We start from the raw sequence: 23,317 nt of genomic DNA on the forward strand, positions 1-23,317 counted from the left end.
TTTCTTCCACCGTTTGGAAACGTCATAAAAATAGCTTGTTTAATACAAGAGTTATTTATACGAATCCGGATAAATCATAAAACAGTAGTTTGTTTTAACATATTTTAACTAAATACCCAAAGTTTGTAGAGATCCATAAATTTCTGAACGAGTTGTCTATTTTTTCTGATTTACAGTGAGGCAAACAAAAAACTTCAAGATACGAATGACGATCTTAGAGCTGCACTGGAAAATGTATCGAGAGTAAGTAGCCTAGATTAAGGGAAGTTCATGTTATGATCTGGTGGTAAGATTCAGCGTTGCAATAGGCCTTAAATAATACAAGGTGCCAGGACGTAATCTGATTTTCTTCCGATTTCTTTTAATCAAAGCGTTAATTGAAATTTAAATAAATTCAATTCGAACGTGGAAAACATACTTTTCTTTAATGAACATTTTCAATCCATTTTTAAATTAATTTTCAGTAAGAATGTTGACTTACGTGCAATTTTTTTTAATGGCATCACTTAAATTCGTTGAGAAATCCCTTATTGTTTGCTATATTCTAAGCGATTAGCAGTTTTATTTTGTTAAGTAACACCCTAGCCCACGGACCCCTCTTTTCATGAATTTATTACATATATAAATCATCAAAAGATTTATGTATTATTATATTATTATTATTATTATCATCATTATCATTATGGAATCTCGTAATCTTTGATCAGCTCAAAAGTATCTTTCAAATTGCCCTAGTGTTCAGACCAAGTTTTATGGAGAACGATCATTTATTTGCCCATGCTGCCCCTTCACTTTGGAATACCACCCCATCATATGTAAAGAACTCTTCTATACCCAGGATTAAATCCACTTTGAAAACATATTTATTCAAGAAGACTTTTAAATGAGTTAGTGCCACAATCTCCAGCAAATTTCTCATTTTTTCTTTGCCTTTTCTGTCTCCTTCAAAAGCGCATAGGGACGCATTTGGCAGTGATATGCGCTATATAAGCATGTTGGTATTATTATTATTATGATTATTATTATTATCATCATTACTACTACGCATTTAGTATCATTATCATTTATATATGTTTCATTATCTCCAAGGATGTGAATGTAAATTATCGGCTTACACAAATGATATTTTCCTTTCAGTCGTCTCGTATGTCGCCTCGAACGACACGTCTTCTTAGCTCAGCATCATACATGAATGATTACGTAGATGATGACGTCATAATAGATCAGTAAGTAAAAATGCATATTTAAATTATGTATTGTGTATATGTATGATATTGAATTTGATGTATCACATACATTTTGCATTTGTTTATATGCGTTGTGGAGAAATATTGAATAAAGGCTTTCTTTGAAAAAGAAAAAAAAGTAAAAATGCAGATCATTTTCAGACACCTTTGTCGTATCTTTGTTTTAATGTTATTTGTTTTTTGTTGGTTCACTTTTGTTTTGTTTAAACTGATTATTCTTTTTTATTCCTAGTTATTTATTGTTATTAGGTACTTGTCGCATCCATACAATGCGATACATTCAATTTGAATGTGTAATTGATTTGGTTCAGCACGCTTTAAGAAAACGTGTAAAAACAAGACCATCACATGATATAAAACAAGCCTCCATGTAATAAACTCTTTATACTATTAAGTTTGAGTGCTTGTCGCATTTATGCCTGCATTCTTGTATATACCAATTCCATTTTTTTTTATTAATCCTTTGTGTTTGCTGATGTTTCGTTGATACATGTATGACTATTTTTTTCTTTATTGATGCTTCAAAAGCGGTTTATAACTTTCACAATTTCAAAAGAAATTATATCTGTATGAGAAACTATATCTGTATTAATATCTATATGAGAAAGAACGAACCAAAAGCATGCTACAAAATCCTTGTATTATACACATCACGGCATATCCAGCTCATTCAAATTTGGTGTTCAGATTGTATGTAATGTATCACATCTTGAATTTGCTTATTATTATGCTCCGTGGAGGAACATTCAGTAAAATCATTAGCTGCAAGGAGTATTTTGGGGTTTTTATTCTATAATTTGTATGGAAGAATGTTGTTGCTATCGTATTCTTTCTCTAAAAGGGGGAACAACATCCGCATGTAAATGATTTGATTTTTTTCTTCTGACATATCACACCCGCAGGTCTAGGCAGCGTAAATCGTACGCATCGCAAGGTTCATACGATGGCTCGGAGGTTCAGATGAGCGGAGGAAGGCGCCAATTTGCTTACCATACCACAGACGGTGATAACTACCCCGATGACGGAGGTAGGTTGTAATACACATGTATGTAGCGTGGACCGTTGTGGCCCAGTGGATAAGTCTTCTGACTTTGAAACAGTGGGTCGTGAGTTCGAATCCCAGCCATGGCGTAATCTCCTTCAGCAAGAAATTTGTCCACATTGTGCTGCACTCGACCCAGGACAGACGCTCACACTGTACAGGTGTCCACAGTGGAATTTCAGCATTTAAACAGGATGAATCATATAAAAAGCACATTATGTGAACACACCCAAACCTCACTATGTAGAGATTTACAGTGTTGAAGTACATTCACACTGAAAAATTTGGGCATTAAATCAAATGTGAATAACATCCTTATACACAGTCAACTATTTGGACACACTGTGAACGATATGCATGACAGTGCATTCTTTCCTACTGCGATCGTCCTTTACAGTTTCATGAAATCGAGGGGCATGCTATTATTATTCAAATGATTATCATGTACCCATCACACACCTAAGGGGCACTAGCGTACCTACGGGGGAGGGGGGCAGTATGTCCCCCTGACGAGTCACAACCCATGCAAAGCACGTATCCCTGCCCCCTGACCAGCTTGAAAACTTTTTTTTTTGCTTGTCCCTTTTTTTTCTGGTACAATATCCTTTATGTGATTGAAGACCTTTTTTTTTGGTTGTCAAATTTTTTGGCGGACGGTTTTGCCTCCCCTGTGTAAAATCCTAGATACGGCACTGCCAAGGGGATTTGGAGACTGCCTTTTTTCTATTGCTCCACACCTTTGAAACTCCCTCCCTTAATTCACTTCGTGATATTGACAGCATAGAACTCGTTAAACCGTCTCTCAAAACTCACTTATTTCGGCAGATGTGTAGTGATTAGCTTGTTGGATGAGCCTGCGCCTCTGAATGTTTTTAACAGAAATATGGCACAATATAAATGCTGTGGATCATCATAATCATCATGCAAAATGCAGATTCAATGTCACTATTGCAATTCAATTCAAAGTCTTCTTTATTCGCATAAAAATGCACATATACATAAGAACATGTTTTCCAATTTACAAAACAAACATATTCAATATATAAAATATGCACTGTAAAACATCTATTCAACAACAACAAAAACAAAAAGAATTAATATGCCTGTAGGCACAGAAAGCCAATCAGTTCCTTCAATTCACTTTCAGTTAAATAAGATACATCCTTTTCATCCCTAATAAAGATGGACAAATATTATATTTTCATACTTAAACTACTCATTTCAATTGTTATATTGCTGTTTTATGGTATATATATTTCTCTTTAACATGTAAGTTATATATTACTTATTCCAATGCCTAAATCTTGCAGGTTCGTCACTTATATACGATAAACATTATATGCATGGACTTGGGTGATTTGCCTTAGTATAGATTGATGCGCTACGATGTTGAAATAATGAAAACAAAAATCAAAATAATCATTGTATTAATATTTGATGGTCTAGCACTCATACAACAATCTGGAGCGAGAAAACTTCTCGAGGAATTTCTCGGTGAGAGTGTGTGGTGATTGCTGTGTAAAAAGCTCAGGGGGTGTTTCACAAAAATTTAAGTATGACTTAGAGTCGCACTTAAATGTCTAGTTGCGCGCAGTATAAAAGGCATGACAGCATTGGTCAAATAATGCCAAGAGGACGCGCACTACTGCGTATTGATCAATAAGATTTCGCGTTGCATATCATGTACGCGTGGACATTTAAGTGCGACCTAAGTCATACTTAAATCTTTGTGAAACACCCCCAGATATGATAAATAATAACCACCTACCATGTTCTCATCGCGTGGTGACATGATATCGCTGATTTGCACTGTGTGGAAGCCTAATACACCCATTCCTTCCTTTAGATGTTACTAATTATAGACTTCTGCACTGAAATTTCGTTTGACTTTCTTCTATTATGATATGGAAAAGTATTTCGTGGATGTGCATTGTGGTGGAGGCTTGAACAGTATGGACTCCAATTTACCAATCCTCGTTAGAAGAAATCTCCTATTACCAATGTACTACCCAGTATAGCGTTATATCATATGTACTTTCTGTAAAGAGTAATTACTTACAAAAAAAGAACAAACTTAAAGACAAACTAGAAACCAAGTGTTAACTTATTTGGCGTGACTAATACACCCTTTGTTTTCCCGAGAAATACGTTAATACATAATTTTTAAAGCAGTTATTATTCCAAAGTCAAAATATGAATAAAGAAAAAATAATCATGTTATCAATATTTTATTATCACGCTAAAAGCGTTGTTAAAAATTCGATATATCAACGTTTCCTATACGAACATTAAAAGTAGTTGTTTAAAAGGTTTAAGCAATTGTTTACAACCTTAAACAACACAATTTATTGTTTATAAATAAAAAAAAATTACGATTTTAAAATATTGAAATACTTTTAGCATGGTTGGTTAACTGTTAAACAACCTCTGAAAGGTTGATATGGTATAACAACGTTGTATTAAGATGTCAATTTATCCTTAGTTTCCGTGATTGTTACACGCGGTGTGAAATTTCCTTTACTCTGTTGATTTTTAAGCATTATCACAGTGTGATTCAAACGTTGGAACAGTCTACTATGTAATTTTTGCAAATGTTTGCACTTTTGAGCTATCCACAGTGTGAAAATGTCTTCACACCGTTCAGTATGAGCATTTCGACAATGCTGCTCCCATCTTTACACTGCACGTTTACACTGTCGACTTGTCCCCATTGTGGAATAAGGCTAGCACTGTTTAATCTCACACTATGGATTATATTTTACACATGTGTGAACACACTATACATTCACGCTCTGAAGCTGTCCACAGTGGTTAATTTGGGCATTTTAAAAGTGTTATACCTTGGTCTTATTTGCTCTACGGCGGCCGTACGGCGAGTCGAGAACAGCCGTTTTAACATTTTTTGTGGTTCGAATTAAAATTAACAAATAGGCTGTTTTCGACTCGCCGTACGACCGCCATTAAGAAAATGTGACCAAGGTATTAATGACATCTTATCTTTGCATATCCCATGGGAACGCTGCATGGGCGTTGGGTCGTGTGCCTGTAATTCACGCTAAAGTTGGAAAGTTACAAATTGATGCAGAGGTTCGAGGTTCCAGCCCAGGTTCTGTCTATTAATTGGTGACGTCATACGTCTGTTCCAGGCTAAACAGTCCAACATACACACACACAAATAATTGGGTGAACCCATTTTAATGCACTGTGATAACAATGTCTTATCTCACAAGGCAGGTAGTTTTTTTACTCGCCAATCCTTATTATCACATCTATGCTTATAAAATAAGAATGATAATAATATCATCATTATTGTAACCTCCTACTGTAACCACCCCCTCCCCTCTAGATTCTGGAAACTCTACACTTCGGGACCCGAATGAGCTCGACTCGGAAACCGAAGATGATATCAGAAGAGCGCCACCATTGCGGGAGGAAATTGCAGTGTCTATGGTATGTGACGCACCGTCAAAATTCCCCCCCCCCCAAAAAAAAAAAAATAATAATAACAATAATGATAAATAAATAGATAGCTAAATAGATAAACACTAAATCAAATAAATGAAATAAAATAAAAGTAGAAATAAAAGAATGAACAAGTAATTAAATGAACATTAAATAAACGCAATAAAAGGAAATGAAAGGGGGGGGGGGTTAATTTTCAAACTGAGCCTTTATTGTTTAAAAATTTGAGCAACACATAAAAGTAAATGAATGAGTATTAATTTCATTTTCCAGTATCTATAGGTATGTTGTTGTTTGAATTTGGGAAATCTCTTTGAGCTCTTCATTAACAAATATAAATCGTATGGGTCTATTGTGGTTTGTTACGTGGACTATGTTCGCCTCAGGCAACCAACCTAATTCCAAGTATACATACCATGATGCGTTAATCTTTGATATTTGCATGAATAAATGAATAATCTATTAATGTACAGCTACAATTGTCTACATATATCAACGAGAAAGAGGGTGGAGAGAGAAATAGATTACAACAATTCTTGTTATTATATAATACAAAATCTCTTCGCATATTTATATGTACAAGTCTGAAAGCAGCGTGATATGTCATTGATTATAATGACGACACTCGTACAGTTTTAAAGGGTGATACAAAATAAAGCGGATATTTACTTCTTTCCCATTTTTGTAAGAGTGCTGTGGGGGGGGGGACCCAAAGAAGTTTAATAGAAACACGGTCGAAAGTAATCTCAAGGGCTGACCAAGTACACAAATTCCAAATGAAATGGCTATTCATGTAAAAGATATCAACGATATTTTCACCTACTTCCACCATTCTAGAAACAAGAATTGAAAGACGCACATCGCCAACAAGCCTCGCACCAACGTGCGACGCATGCTACGTCAACCCAACATTCGACCAATCCCAGGGGAGCAACAAGCGCAAGTCTCCATACGTCAAACTACGGGGAACCAATCAGAGACATGCGTTCATTATCACGTGGTAGCTCCCCGCGATCCAGCGGAGGGGGATCTCGTAAGCGCGCCCTTCCCCAGCTTCCCCAACAGGTACGTGATTCGTAATATGATGTTTTTGAAGTACACTCGATCACACATGACTTTTGTCGTGAAAGATCAGTGTTGATCGCCTATTTCACGACTTAATAGTCCTGTTTGCCAATTCAGGTGTCATACTTCGTGAATAAATTCAAGATTTTGGTTATAACTTCTTAATTTAGCCAAAATTTTCGCATTTTATTATTTACACATTGCACAACTCTAGTCGCAAATTTTCAATTTTATTTAGCAGCAGATTTTGGAACTTTTCCCTGTAGAGGTTATTTTCGTTGCGAAATGTTGGCGTAATGGGATATCGGGTTTGGTGACTACTGCCACTGTGAAGTGTTTTTTTATTTGCCTTTTTTTAAGTGATGACAAATGCAATGATGGTGGAAAGAAATCGAATATGGGATAGGAATGAAGAAAAAAATATCAAACGGGTTGTTCGGCGTCAATAAGCTGTGAGGCACTTTATGTTGTTCATTTGGGAAATGTTACGTGGCTTCTTGCCCCCTCCTCCCCCTCCATCCCCCGCCCCTCTCGCACCCTTTCACTACACTCAGTCGCATGCACTGTATAAAAATGCGGTGTTAAAACTGACACCAATTGGTGTTAATAGAGGACCACACCCTGAGGTGTTAAAATTACACCCTAGAGATTAAACATAACACCAAAGAGTGTAAATGTAAAAACAAAAGGTGTTGTAATGACACTTATAGGTGTAAAACTAACACCACCACCATTTTAACACCGGTGAAAAATAACTGGTGTGGTCCTCTATGTACACCGGTTAACACCACAGCTTTTGCTCTGTGTGTGTTTTCTTAATTGCAAAAAAATATCATGTGACTGGTTCGGTTCAAAAGCAATGTCAGTAAATCCCTCTAGGCATCCTCCTTTTTAACTTTCATGAAATAAACTTTTTAATGATTAAAGGTAGGGCTTTCATCACTTACTTATTTTTTGTTAAAAAATACTTTACTCCTACCTCTGTTCTCATCATTGGCGGCGGAAGCCAAACAATTTAGGGGGGGGGTCCACCAGAAATTTTGGGATGGACACGGGTAAAAAATTATACAGGCAAAAAAAGAAGGAAAAAAAATCTTTTTTTTTTTGGGGGGGGGACCGTCCTCCCCACCTCGAATTTAGGGGGACAGGCCCCCTCCCCCTCCCGCTTCTGCCGCCTATGGTTTTCATTGAAGTTCAATGTTTGCATACCTATATTCATTTGTAAACAAATTTATAGATTTTCCATTCGATGGAATAATTTTATCGTCTGTCACCACTCAATTTTTCAATGGAATGAAATTATTAGAGTATGATACAGAATGTAAAGAAATATCAAACATTGATGCATTACCTCGGAGATGATATTTGTTATTTTTATTAGAAATTGAAATTTGTTTGACTAAATATCTATTATTGAGATCATTTTTATATTCTTTACTTTACTTTTAATTTTTAGGTGACATCAGTGGTAAATAATCTTATGGAATATTTTGAAAATGAGGTATAGACATTCACGCTGACATAAAAGACACTTCTCAGTGGATTTTAAGTTCATCAATCTCACTAATACTAACACCAAAAAGAGACGATTTACTTTGTAGGCATACAATAGCTGCGTGTTTTCACTGTAACATTACGCTGCTAATTCCAAGATATAGCATTTCTATTTTAAAACATAATCTGACTATAGAAAAGTTGCATAGAGTTCGATTCTTAACTTTCCGATGTTCTCTTGTTTCAGAAGTTACATATTAATTATATTCATCCTTAATGAAACCGTTATCCTGTAAGTTATATGCAATAAATCTTTGGGTAAATTGGGACAAGATTTCTTGATGGTGAACACGCTTGGTACAAAATTACGGTCTGACAAACTAATAATATAACAATACATTCCTTTGACAAACTCTGAATATTTAATATTTCAATAAAACTAATTGTTTATCGTAGGTGTGTTCCATATTTTTAGTTTTAGTTTTGATGAAGTTCTATAACACCCGAATTAACATATGAGTTGAATGTGGTTAGAAAATTCCTAAGATAACTGCAGCGCTACGTTCGAAAAAGAAATCTACGGACTGGTGTCTGTTCTTATTGTTGAATAATTGTTAAGTTGTTATAACCAGGTTGAATTTATGCCTTCGGTAAGTCCGAAACCTTTACAATGACGTATATTTTGACCGAGTTCTCTCTAAGAATAATTTCGCTGATTCAGTTTGTCTAACGTGTGGTTGTTTTATTTGCTCAGTGTAAGTATATCGTGATATGTTTTTAGGACAATCCTCTCTCACTTCTTGAAAGATTATTGATTGATTCTTGTGTAAATTTAGTTTAAATTTCAGTTTATGAATATAAAGTCGATGACTAAAATTGCATAGTTTAAAGAAATCTAACAGCATGGATAATGAAAGCTTTCCAAAAGTACCTTATCTTTCCATTAAATTTAACCAAAGTACCATTCGAACTTGGTATGCAGCTATGTTTATGCCTATATATTGAACATACCGGGTGACATAACGCAACCCTTGCTAACTCCTCTTAACTGATTCTAATCTATGAAATGTATCAATTGACATGGTTAACTAAACCTCAGCTTAGGCTGACCTGGCAAGTTCGTAAAAAAATGAGTATGAATGGTTTAAGCGATTGTTTAGCCGCGGAACACGGGAGGGGGCATTCTTGTTAACAAAATGTGACAAGTAGCGGGATGTGCCTCCTGGATCCGTCACTAAGATGGTTAAAGTTTAACAATGATTTAATGTCTTGATAATAATAATGATAATAACTATAATGATAATAATAATGTGACTAATAAAGCGCCAAATCCACTTTGTAGAGTGCTCAAGGCGCATAAAAACTTAAATACAAAAAAAAGTTTTTATAAGATTCTTGAAAGTTTCGACAGTGCTACATTTTTCATGTCTTCAGGACGGCTATTCCACAAAATGGGGCATGCAAAAGTAAATGACCCCCCCCCCCAGGTTTTTGAAACTTTTGGGATAACAAGGAAGCCAGAAGTCATTTCCATTTTTCTTTTGTTTTAGCCTCTCTCGCCAACACCAACAGCCCAACCAGAGAGAATGTACAAGATTGTTTTAGCAGGAGACGCAGCTGTGGGCAAGTCTAGTTTTATCATGAGATTGTGCAAGGGAATCTTCCACAGTAATCTCAACTCAACTTTGGGTAAGTTTGGGGTGCTACCCTTACTGGAAGGAACAGTGTGTCACACGGTGTTTTCACTGTTTCACAGTGTGGACTATGGCCCGTATTCTGAAGTTGGGTTTAACTTAAAGGGGAAGGAAACCCTTGGAACAAGACAGTAGGCTTATGTCGAAACAGAAAAAATCAAAGAATAAGAACAAAGAAAGTTAGAGAAAAATCGGACAAATAATGAGAAAGTTATGAGCATATGAATATTCTAATCACTAATGCCAAGGAGATCCTCCCACTGTCAATGCGACAAGGAGTGTGATGTCACATGTGAACAACTTTCCTTTTGATGGACTATAAAATACACCCAAAATGTCTCATTTTGCTTCTTCTTATGGTGATACAAACTCTATATCCATGATGTATTCTTTAAAAATCTGTATTACATGCCCTCCTATAGAAAGAATATATGCTCTACTGAAAGATGTGAAAAAGAGGCAGTTTTAATACTGAGTGATATATAAATTAAAGTAATGGGGAGAGTTGTTCCCAAGTGACATCACACATCTTTGTTGCATTGCCAATGTGAGGATCTCCATATAGCATTAGTGATCGCAATATTAAAGTGCTCATTACTTTTTCATTATTTCTCCGAATTTTCTCAAACTTTCGTTGATCTGTTTCTTTGAGTTTTCTGTTTTCATACAAGCTATTTTGTTCCAAAGATTTCATTCTCCTTAAACTCAGATTTAAAGAGATGGTTTAAGTATTGTTACGATACTGCAACAAATAACAGAAGATTTTTAAATATAAAGTTTGAATTTTCCTTTTTTTTATTACAGGAAATAATTATACATAAAATAAAACAAATAATGATCTTACATAAATCTCTTGAAGTGTCCGATGTAAAATCCCGAAGTGATGATATTATATCCAAGTAATAATCCAAATGATAAAATCCCAGTTGACTGGCGAAAATTCACAATGATGGCGATAATGAAACTGATGTTGAAGTCCGATGAATAATAAGAGTCACTGCAACGAGTTGAAATGTCCGTGAAGACGATGTTGATGATGATTAACAGTCAATTTCAGCAATCCATGGGTTGAAGCGTGTTCATTGAACAGGTTGATGATGTTGATGATCTCGATGAGAACTGATAATTTCTCAAAATAACTGCAAACAGTTCATTGATGCATAAACTGCTCTGATCTGATCTGGTGAAGTGATCTCATATGATGTGATGTGATCTCCTGCTCTCATATGATGTGATGGTCAAAGTGATCTAATATGATGTGATGATGTGATGATGTGATTAAAGAAACTGCAGCTATTTATACTAAGTTTCAACTAATCTAGAAGCTTCTAAAAAATGTCACCACCATAGAAGGTTCTAGCACCTTCTTCCAAAAGAACTTTCTCCTTTCAGGAGCAGTCAAAATCCAGAACACTCTTGAATGACCTCATTGAAATCAAGAGTGTCAATAACATAGCTAAGCCTATTGTTCCTAATCTCTATTCAGAAATAACAATACAACTCCTTGGCCTTTAAATAGGCAAGGCCTGCATAATAAAAAGACATTCTTGAATGTTCTTTACAATTCTTGGCTAGCCTTAAAGGGAAATAACTAATAGATGGATGTAATTGCTTTTACAATTCTTCTAAAATTATTCTTATATGTAACACCTCCCCCACCGGAGAAAAGAAAGCTTTACCGTAGTAAAGGTTTCTTTAAGATTACTTTTTTCTTTTAACTGTTCAAAGTCATCTTGATAAATCATTTACATTTATCGTGTACAAAGATATAGTACTTAACGAACATGTTAAAATTAATGAACATCAAAGATGTTTTCTTCAAATGACACACTTGGTCAAAATCATGAATAATTTCACTTTTTATACTCTTGACAGAGCATCAGCAATTACATTATTCTTTCCCTTTATGTGTACAATTTTCAAAGGGAATGGTTGGAGCATTAGGCTCCATCTATACAGTCTTTGATTCTTTGTTTTGAATTTCTCCAAAAACACAAGAGGATTGTGGTCTGTATAGACTGTAATCTCTCCATTGGTTAGATACACCTCAAACTGCTGAAGGGCTAGTACGAGACTCAGGGCCTCTTTTTCAATAGTTGAGTATTTCTTTTGAAACCGATTGAGTTTCTTAGAGAAGTAGCACACTGGTTTTTCGATGCCTTCTTCATCTTCTTGGAGCAATACTGCTCCTACTCCAACATCACATGCATCAATTGCTACTTTGAATGGCTTTGTGAAGTTTGGAGCTGCCAAAATAGGCTCATTCACCAAAATGGCCTTTAATTTCTCAAATGATCTTTGACATTCGTCAGACCAAACATACTTCACTTTTGCCTTCAGCAGGTTTGTCAGAGGACTAACCACTGTACTGAAATTTGGAACAAATTTCCTGTAGAAGCCACTCATACCTAAGAATCTGAGCAATTCTTTCTTAGTTGTGGGAATTGGGAAGTCTAAGATAGCTTGTATCTTGGCTTCTCTTGGTAGCACTTGCCCTTGACCAACCACATGACCAAGATATGTGACTTTTGCCTTGGCAAATTCACTTTTCATCAGATTCACTACTAGATTGGCTTTATCCAGCCTGTCAAACAGTGCTCGCAAATGATTCACATGATCATTCCAAGTATCACTGTATACTAGGATGTCATCTATGTATACGACACAATTGTCAAGTCCGGCAATCACTTGATTTGTCAACCTTTGGAAGGTTGCTGGTGCATTTTTCATTCCAAAAGGCATGACTTTGCATTGAAACAAGCCTTCAGGTGTAACAAAGGCTGATATCTCTTTGGCTCGGTCAGTCAGTGGCACTTGCCAATATCCTTTAAGCAAGTCTATCTTTGTGATATAGGCAGAATTTCCAACCCTATCAATACAATCTTCTAACCTAGGAATTGGATACGAGTCAGTCTTAGTTACTGCATTTCCCTTCGGTAATCAATGCAAAATCTCTGAGAGCCGTCTGGCTTTGGAACCATTACAATGGGAGAACTCCAACTACTCTGACTCGGTTCGATTATGTCATTATCTAACATAAACTGTATTTCCTTATTCACCATTTCCAACTTGCTTGGATTGAGCCTATAAGGATTCTGTTTGATAGGTCTTACATCACCTACGTCTACATCATGTACAGTTAAAGGTGTACGACCTGGTTTGTCTTTACACACATTTTCATATTTTCTTAACAGGCCAGATATATCATTTCTCTGATCTTCAGGCAGGTGTTTTAATGCCTCATCCATATTTCCTAACATCTCTGAGTTAGACAACTTTACACCACATGGTTCATTCTTAGATACATCTGTATAAGACAATTCATTATCTGTCTTTCCATAACATTCTTCTTCATGTACATCTACATGTTTTTCTTCTTCTTTGACCTGTGTTGTACCTATTGGCTGACTAGCCTCTCGCTCAAAGTATTCTTTTAACATGTTTACATGACAAACTCTTTGAGACTTTCTTCGATCAGGGGTACTGATCACATAGTTGACATCATTCAATTTCTTTTTGACTATGTAGGGACCACTAAACCTAGCTTTCAAGGGCTCACCTTGCAAAGGCAACAACACTAATACTTTGTCTCCAGGCTTGAAACTTCGCTCTTTTGCATTTTTGTCAGCTTGAGCTTTCATTTTTCCCTGCGACTCTTTCAAGTGTTCCTTAGCCACATCACAAGCTTTTGAGAGCCTTTCTCTAAACTTTGACACATAGTCTAGAAGGTTTACATCATCATCCTGAACCATAAACCTCTCTTTGATAAGCTTTAGAGGACCCCTAACCTCATGACCATAGACCAATTCAAACGGACTGAAACCTGTGGACTCATTCGGGGAATCCCTAGTTGCAAACAGTAGGAATGAGATCCCTTTATCCCAGTCATCGGGATAGTCTTCACAATAAGCCCTAATCATGGTCTTCAAAGTCTGATGATAGCGTTCTAATGCTCCTTGGGACTGTGGGTGATAAGCAGAGGACTTAATCTGCTTTATTCCCAACTCCTTCATAACTTGCTGAAATATTCCTGACATGAAATTTGACCCTTGATCAGATTGAATTTCCTTGGGCAGACCATACCTAGTGAAAAACTGCACTAACGCCTGCACCACTGTCTTTGCAGTGATACTTCTCAAAGGTATCGCCTCTGGAAACCGTGTAGACAAGTCCATAATCGTCAGGAGAAATCTGTGACCCGACCTCGTTCTGGGTAAGGGTCCGACACAATCAACAAGAACCCTAGTAAAAGGTTCATCAAATGCAGGAATTGGTATCAATGGAGCAGGCTTGATAGAAGGCTGTGCCTTACCAATAATCTGACATGTGTGACATGTCTTACAGAAATGCACAACATCTTTGTGCATCTTAGGCCAATAGAAATGCCTCATAATTCTATCTTCTGTCTTCCGAATACCGACATGACCTGCCATAGGTAACTCATGAGCCATTTTCAGAATATCTGTGCGGTAACAAGGAGGAACTACAACCTGGTGAATTATACACCAATCTTCATCAGCTGGTCTCCGGGGAGGTCTCCATTTCCTCATCAAAATGTCATCTTTGACATAAAAGCACTCAGGAACCTTATCAGCCTCAGCCTCAGAACATGCTTTTTGTGACAAGCTTTTTAATTCTGGGTCTGCCTGTTGTGCCTGTACAAGGGAGGATTTACTAAACAAACTATCATTGTTAGCAACAGAGCCTTCAACACTATCCCCATTCAAATCCTTGAAAAAGGTTTCAGCTAACCAGACATCAGTACTCTCCTCTACATCAGCAGATTCCGCATCATCCTTTTCAGCTCTACGAGTCTGAGACCTAGTAACAACACAATCCGGGAAAATCCCTGGAAAATCTTCCTGCAACAATTCAGTTTCAGCTACCTCAACGGGCTTTTCCGAAACCACTGGAGATGCAACAACTTTATCTCCAGCCAAGTCGTTACCTAACAAGAAATCAACACCTTTCATGGGTAATTCTGGAACGACACCAACAGTCACAGGACCACTAACTAGGTCACACTTTAAGTCGACCTTATACAAAGGAACCGACATGAAATTTGGGCCAATACCTTGAACTAAGACGTTGGCATTCTCTGAACTCTCCGGAGGAAGAGCCGAATCACCTGGTACCATCAGGGACTGTGCAGCCCCTGTATCCCTAAGGATCACCACTGACCTACCAGCAGCACCAGTCGAACAAGGGGATACTTCACCATCATGCAAAAAACTTCTAAAAGTTTCATCAACCTGTTTGACTTTATCAGCAAATACCAGAGAAACACTCTCAACATCTTGATTGGGCTCTGATGGAACAAACTCCATCGAGGGAACACTTGTTTGCTTGACAAAACCCATGTCTTTCTTAGTTTTGGTTGGCATTCCAACCAATTTCCAACATGATTCTTTCAAATGTCCCGATTTATGACAATGAGTACAAATTTTGGAACTACGACTCTCAGACCTTTTGGTTGATTCTGTGCCCGCACTAGCCTGATTCTTGTTAGTGTCTTTATCCTTGCTTGCATATTTTCCCTCACTAGGTTTATTGTGGGATTCAAATGACCCTTTACCTTTCTTTTTCCAATAATTCTTGAAAGGAGGCCTATCTCCACTACCTTTATGTGTGACCTCAAATTCATCAGCTACTATGGCTGCTTTACTGACTTCAGTAACTCTATGGTCATCTAAGTGAGATTTAATGCCAAAAGGAAGACTCTTTTTGAATTCTTCTAGGAGGACAACTTCCCTAAGGTGAACAAAATCTTTGTCAACTTTCAGTGATCTGTACCACTTATCGAACATCATTTCTTGTTCCCTAGCAAATTCAACATACGTCTGGCCTGTTTGTCTTTGCATGTTCCTAAATTTATGTCTGTATGCTTCTGGTACCAACTCATATGTATTGAGAATTGTTTCTTTTACTGTAGCATAGTCACATGATTGCGTTTCAGAGAGCGAAGAATAGACTTTTGCAGCCTTTCCAACAAAAACACTTTGGAGGAGAAGAGTCCAGTATTCCTCGGGCCAATTCAATCTCTTGGCCACTTTTTCAAATGACACAAAATATGTATCAACTCCCTCTTCATCAAATTTTGGCACAAGGCGAATGTTTTTCGCCACATCAAAGCCTTGGGGAGATTTATCTTTGGCAGAGTTAGTATTTGCATGGGCTAACTCCATTTCTTTCAACTTTAACTGGTACTCCAATCTCATTTTCTCCATTTCAATGTTTTCTCTGATTCTTTCCTTTTCAATGTTTTCTTTCATTTTCATTTCCATTTCAAATTTTGCAAGTTGAATCTGAGCATCATCTGAAACAATAACAGAAATTTCAGACTCCTCTGTAAGCTTCATGTGACTAGCTAACAAGTCAATTATCTCTGCCTTCTTTAAACCTGGGGCTAGAGATACACCCAAATGATCACAAACTGTTATCAAATCATCTTTCTTCAGTGACTTCAAATGATCATATGACAATTCTGTCATTGCAAGAAATTCTTCAACATCAAATGTAGCCATAGTGAATATACACAAATACAAGCAAGTAATAACACAGTACAGTATATTCTAGAACTTTCCAAAATGTTTCCAATTCAAATTGGCTTTTGTTTCAAATTGACTTTCGTCTCAAATTGGCTTTCGTTTCCTGAAAAACTGGTTTTAATTTCAAATTGGCTTTAAATTTGGTTTTCGTTTCAAATTGCCTTGGCTTGTACAAATTTGGTTTTCGTTTCCCGGACAAGCCCCCAAAATTATTTGTTACGATACTGCAACAAATAACAGAAGATTTTTAAATATAAAGTTTGAATTTTCCTTTTTTTTATTACAGGAAATAATTATACATAAAATAAAACAAATAATGATCTTACATAAATCTCTTGAAGTGTCCGATGTAAAATCCCGAAGTGATGATATTATATCCAAGTAATAATCCAAATGATAAAATCCCAGTTGACTGGCGAAAATTCACAATGATGGCGATAATGAAACTGATGTTGAAGTCCGATGAATAATAAGAGTCACTGCAACGAGTTGAAATGTCCGTGAAGACGATGTTGATGATGATTAACAGTCAATTTCAGCAATCCATGGGTTGAAGCGTGTTCATTGAACAGGTTGATGATGTTGATGATCTCGATGAGAACTGATAATTTCTCAAAATAACTGCAAACAGTTCATTGATGCATAAACTGCTCTGATCTGATCTGGTGAAGTGATCTCATATGATGTGATGTGATCTCCTGCTCTCATATGATGTGATGGTCAAAGTGATCTAATATGATGTGATGATGTGATGATGTGATTAAAGAAACTGCAGCTATTTATACTAAGTTTCAACTAATCTAGAAGCTTCTAAAAAATGTCACCACCATAGAAGGTTCTAGCACCTTCTTCCAAAAGAACTTTCTCCTTTCAGGAGCAGTCAAAATCCAGAACACTCTTGAATGACCTCATTGAAATCAAGAGTGTCAATAACATAGCTAAGCCTATTGTTCCTAATCTCTATTCAGAAATAACAATACAACTCCTTGGCCTTTAAATAGGCAAGGCCTGCATAATAAAAAGACATTCTTGAATGTTCTTTACAATTCTTGGCTAGCCTTAAAGGGAAATAACTAATAGATGGATGTAATTGCTTTTACAATTCTTCTAAAATTATTCTTATATGTAACAGTATGGATAGCCAATTGTAACAGAAATCACGAACAGTAGAGATATCATATTTCAGCTCATTCGGCTTTCAAATCATTCATAATGGTCTGGAAAGTATAGATAGATTATTGTCCTTATCATTGAGACTCAGGAAAGACCACAGTAAATATAAGAAACATTCAACTTAATGACGATTTTGACACGTTTGGCTTCCCATAATTTTAGCACAGAGTTAGAATATGGTCTAAGTTAAAGGTAAATGCTAGTTTTGGTAACGATATCAAAATGAGTTCGTACAGAATCCAATGAAATGACCACCAAAGTGTCTGTTTGTATAAATAAAACGCATGTGCCAAAGGATTCTGGAAGAAATTGTGTAATTGCTGAGAAATCAGCAAATAAGCACAGGATTCGGGTAGAGCGTCGGGCCCGACGCTCTAAGCAATAATTATACATTGTCCCACGTGCGTTTATCTGTGTTGGGGATCTTCGGTGTGAACATTTTTCAGCGTAGATTTAAGAATTCACAAAGTTCAGTTAATGTAACTCTACCAATTCTAGATCCTCGATGATATACTGACAATTTAGCCCTGTTTTACAGACTTTCTCATGAAATCAGTTTTTACTGCAACTACTGGAATTTCTCCTTAAATTTGATTTCAGAATACGGGCCTATGCGAACATTTTATTCAACTGTTGAATACTCAGATTCACTGAACAGCGTGACGACAGCGTGTTCACATGCTCAACTATGTGTGATTCACACTGTTGAAATGCTCAAATTTAACCCTTTTCCCGCTGATGTTGCAATTTTGCACATTCTGTGCAATTAAATTCAACAATCGTAATAATCAGTTTTCTCCCCTACCTTCAAATTAGATAAGCTAATAAAATGCAATAGTTCTTTGATCACATCTACATGTATATAATAAATATAAGTATCAATGGTGCAATACGGCTATCTTGAATTAAAGGAAATTACATGAAAACGAATGTCATTTTTATCCCCCCCCCAAAAAAAAAAAATAATAACAATAATAATTCAGCTTGCAAAGAAACTTAACAGTGTACAGTTGATTCCACAGTGTGTTCTACACTGTAGAACACATTGCTCTTAACCACGCCTACTTGGATACTGATATCGCTGATCTAAATGTTTTTCTTAGGGCGATGTCAGTTTTCTTTCTTTCCTTTTCAATGTATTAAGTCTAAGCCATTCTTATGACGTTTTGAATCGAAATCTCTTATCATCACGAAGGTGTTGACTTCCAAATGAAAACCATTGATGTGGATGATCGAGTCACATCTTTACAATTGTGGGACACGGCAGGGCAGGAAAGGTTTCGAAGCATCGCTAAATCCTACTTCAGACGGGCTGATGGTGTGTTGCTCCTATATGATTGCACGTGTGAGAGATCGTTCATTAACGTGCGTGATTGGATTGAGGCAATAGAAGTAAGTATTTTATAAGAAAGTTTATTATGTTGACGATAGCGACAAAAACAATTTAGTCGCAATCACTTTTCAAACTACATATCGATTATTCTACTGGTAATAAAGACAATGACAGTGATAATTATATCAATTACATAATCACAATAGATATAGTAATAATAATAATAACTATTATCATTATAATAATGATAATAATAATTATCATAATGAAAATGGCAAGATCCAGCTATCTTCTCGTAGGCCAAATTTGTTTCATCAGACTTGGGATGCATAGTGGCTACAAAACCGCTTTAAAAAGTAAGAAAATGAGCTACAGAACGAATAAAAAGCAGCAAGGTGCTCACTATGAATATACTTTCACATTTTTTTTCTTTTATAGGAGGGCTCACACAAACCGGTACCGGTAATGATCTGCGCGAACAAGTTGGATGCCAGACCGCTGGCTATGGCTGAGGGTGTGCGGTGTGTAAGGACAGAGGACGGCCAAAGACTCGCTACGGTAAGCAATGAACTTCCTAAACTTCCTAAACAGTTAACATGGTATTTTTGTTAAAAGGAGCATGCACGTTAAATGTACCAACGCTTGATTAATGTTGTGTAAATTTCGCGCGATTCTGTGTCACAAACTACTTATGAACCAACCACTTTGTTGGTTCATGAATAAAAAAATAGGTTCCATCTTTGCACAACGTGTTTATAATAATGGTAATTTCAAGCTCTAAGCTTAAGATGACGGTCTCCCACATTTCAAAATGTATTATGTTGATATATGTATATATATATACATGTATGTATATATATATATATAATTGTTTTCTGCTATTTTTTACAATAAAAAAATTATCAGGTATAAATATATTTCATTTAGATTATTAGATTGTTATATATGTTATTAATTATTTCATTTTCTTACGTTTCGCTAAGAAAAATGATTACACTTGTAAATGTTTTTGTTATTGTAATGTGGAAATAAATAAATCAAATCAAATAATATCATATTATCCGGGTAGCCACTTCAGTTCTGAAAACTGTTCTACCAGTGGGCCATGCTTAACATGATTATGTTATTATTGTCGAGTGCAGCATAATGTGGGTAAATTTAAAACACGCCATGGTTTGGATTTTAACCCACGTCCCTCGGATTGAAAGACCACGACGCCCCCACAACTCAACCCATTTTAGAGTGTATGTTGATTAAAGAATGAACATAAACAAATAATTCATATATATTTTAACGGATTTGATGTTTCACAGCCCAACTTTCATGACTGGGTGAATCAGATAACCCTATAATAGCATTATATTTCATTAGTATTTTAAAAATCATTCTAGCTTTCCCAATTTTTTCCCTATTCAGTAGATATTCCCGTACAAGAAACGGTTACGTGCATTCAATCATAGGGACCACTTTGTAATGACAGGCCCTCCTCCCCTTAGATGTGGTCAAATTCTGTAACCTCTTTCTATTTTTCTTTATTTTTTCTTCCAGTCGTTTAACGCTCTTTTTATTGAGACCAGTGCCAAGGAGGGGTCGAACGTAGAGGACGCTGTCATAGAGTTGACAAGGTAATATCTTCCTACAGTCTTCCTACAAAGCTTATTTCGTATAAAATGATTTCTAGTATGGTATTGGAATAATAATAATAATAATGATAATAATATTATAATATGGAGTTTCTAACAATTTAAACAGAACGTGAATAAAACAAATACAATAAAATCAATAGAAACAAAGCATGAATATAATAATAATAATTCAATATCATAAAATCATGATGCCATCATGGGTAAAAGATAAAGGAGATGGGTTTTACTTTGGCTGCTCTCCCTTCAGATTTTTGTTTTGTTTGTTTTGTTGTTGTTTTGTTTTTGTGTGTTTTATATATAAAATCTTTATTCAGATTGTTGTACACTTTCTAAGTATAAACGTAAAGACAATTTTTTTGTATTGTCTTACAAAATATGGAGATATAGATATGTATATCTTTATCATGGGACAGCATATTAACATGTTCATTAAACAAAGTATTATATATAAATTTTATTATTTGATCAGAATTTAAAGTCTTTATGTTTTGATTTTTTTCATCATACAATACCGCATTATACAGTAAATACAAGTGAAAGTAACTGTTTTCTTTTTTTCCTGTGATAATCTTTGTTTAAAAAATGTTAATCATAATGTATAATGTTTCATTTGTTATATTGCCCTTTTTATTATTACCCTTTTATGTATGGAAATGTGATATTATCTGAATAAAGGCTAAACAGCAAAAAAAGCACTGATCTGTACACTATTCAGATCAGTGGGTAATAAAAAGTTTTATAACAAGGGTTCAATGATGTAAGCAGCCTGATTGGTCAACTGACGTCACGTGGAATGCATTTAATGTTCCCACGTATGTGATAATTAATTGTCAAACTCATTGCAAAGTTGTTTTAGTTTTGAGCATAAAATCCCAATCAAACGAGACAACTGACAACTTTGACCCCTGATATAAAATTTTTGTAATAGTTGAAAACAAAAGAATAACAAATTTTAATTTTTTGAAATAATGACAATCATATAGCCAGCTGTAGTATAGCAGCAGGCACTAATAATTCTATATAGTATGATTATCATGTTCAAAGCAGTTCTAATAGCGGCGTTTGTGTGGCGAATGTGCTGATAATGGTAGAACGTAATATTCTTACTGAATAATATCTATCCTTCTGCTCCTTTTTATCAGGCAACTTCACAAGCGGGAAGATCTGGAAGTTAGTTCAAGTGGAATAACGCTGAACAAAGAAACCCCAGCGAAGAAAAAGGAATCGGGATGCTGCGACTTCTAGGGCTACTCTCGTTAGCCGCCGCCTGGACTTTACCGACCTTTCCCGAAGTATGTCGAAAAATGCCGATCGTTATGAGATGGTATAATATGCTTCAGACATTCGGAAATAATTGGAAGAATGATACATGTGGTCTAAGATTGTAGCGAGTCGAGACTTCATAAACTTCCCCGACAGAGCCGACATGATCCTCCCAAAATCCAAAGATGCTGGCGACTCTATCCGAAGCTTACCGACCGAAAAATACTGATTCAATAGCGCCACCTACGAATGCTGAGTGTGTAGTTTGAACACTCCCACAGCTTGATGGTAGATTTCCCTAATTCGTTCATGGAAAAAAAATCCGGTTTTTCTCCTGATGCCTTATTCAAAAGACATAATAAAAACTACATTGGTGGTTTGCCGTATCATTCCCACTTAATGTTTCCTATGAACTAAACATGTTTTGTAATATTTTATTTATAAACGTATTTGTTTTTCTTTTTAATTATCCTTGTTTTCCTTGCCCATGTAAATTACATTCCATTTGTACTGTATCTGTAGTACGTGCAATAGGATAGCATGTTGAAATATTTGACATTTTAAACACGACGCGTAACTGTAGATATCGTGAAAAAAGACAGTGACGTTCCGGTTGTAAATTTTATTTTATTTGTCACTGATTAGCTTCATGGAAATGAGAACACGGTTCGGAATTTAATTATAAGAGCATTTTTTATGACGTCACATAGATGTCTGAAGCCGCGGCATGGATGTAAGATGTGATTTTTTAATGATACATTGCTTTTATCTGAACTCTGAATGTCAAACACGGGGAGAATCGAGGATCGACCGGCATTTCCAGAAGGGACATCCCGTGTAAAGTAAAACGTTTACATTTGAGGCATTGAGTCAACCTACCTATGAAGGGAAACCCGAAGGCATGACGTCACAATAAGAACGCCACATGCGCGCATGTGATTAGAAACATACGAACTGACACTCATCGACTAGACATTTTTTAATTCTTAACTGAATTTCCATGCAAATTTGTATTTAAATTTTGACCTCGTTGCTGAGAATAGAATAGGAACACGTGTAGTGTATTTTTAGTCTGTTTTAACTTTTTTTAAATCATATTTTTGTCAAGCATACTCAACTGGTTGGTATGCCACAGTTGTCACTTGCATGTGAGTATTGAAACAACTCCAGTTTGGAATCAAACCCATGCTGTTTTGGTGTTTGGTGTTGAATAAACACCTATCTGGTGTTAGACCTAAACCAAACTGATGTGGTTTAACACTTCTCTGGTGTGGACATATATAGATTCTGGTGTTAAATCAACATCGGTGTTTTTGCAGTGTAATAATGCACAGGCGAATACGTGATTAA

The 23,317-nt window shown here is 35.9% G+C and overlaps 1 protein-coding gene across 1 annotated transcript in view; it reads left to right on the top strand.

Annotated features, from left to right (window-relative positions):
• LOC121416963 (ras and EF-hand domain-containing protein homolog) overlaps window positions 1-23,317 on the top strand; it is a 49,149-nt gene extending 25,832 nt beyond the window's left edge. Inside the window, 12 exon segments of the mRNA XM_041610498.1 lie at window positions 177-243; window positions 1,138-1,226; window positions 2,150-2,274; window positions 3,736-3,783; window positions 5,636-5,739; window positions 6,589-6,816; window positions 8,273-8,317; window positions 9,861-9,999; window positions 18,921-19,117; window positions 19,497-19,616; window positions 20,607-20,683; window positions 21,847-23,317. Of these exon segments, the coding sequence (XP_041466432.1) occupies window positions 177-243; window positions 1,138-1,226; window positions 2,150-2,274; window positions 3,736-3,783; window positions 5,636-5,739; window positions 6,589-6,816; window positions 8,273-8,317; window positions 9,861-9,999; window positions 18,921-19,117; window positions 19,497-19,616; window positions 20,607-20,683; window positions 21,847-21,949 (1,342 nt within the window). The 3' untranslated portion in view covers window positions 21,950-23,317.

This window comes from Lytechinus variegatus, chromosome 6 (assembly GCF_018143015.1).
Source record: "Lytechinus variegatus isolate NC3 chromosome 6, Lvar_3.0, whole genome shotgun sequence".
Lineage (NCBI taxonomy): Eukaryota > Metazoa > Echinodermata > Echinoidea > Temnopleuroida > Toxopneustidae > Lytechinus > Lytechinus variegatus.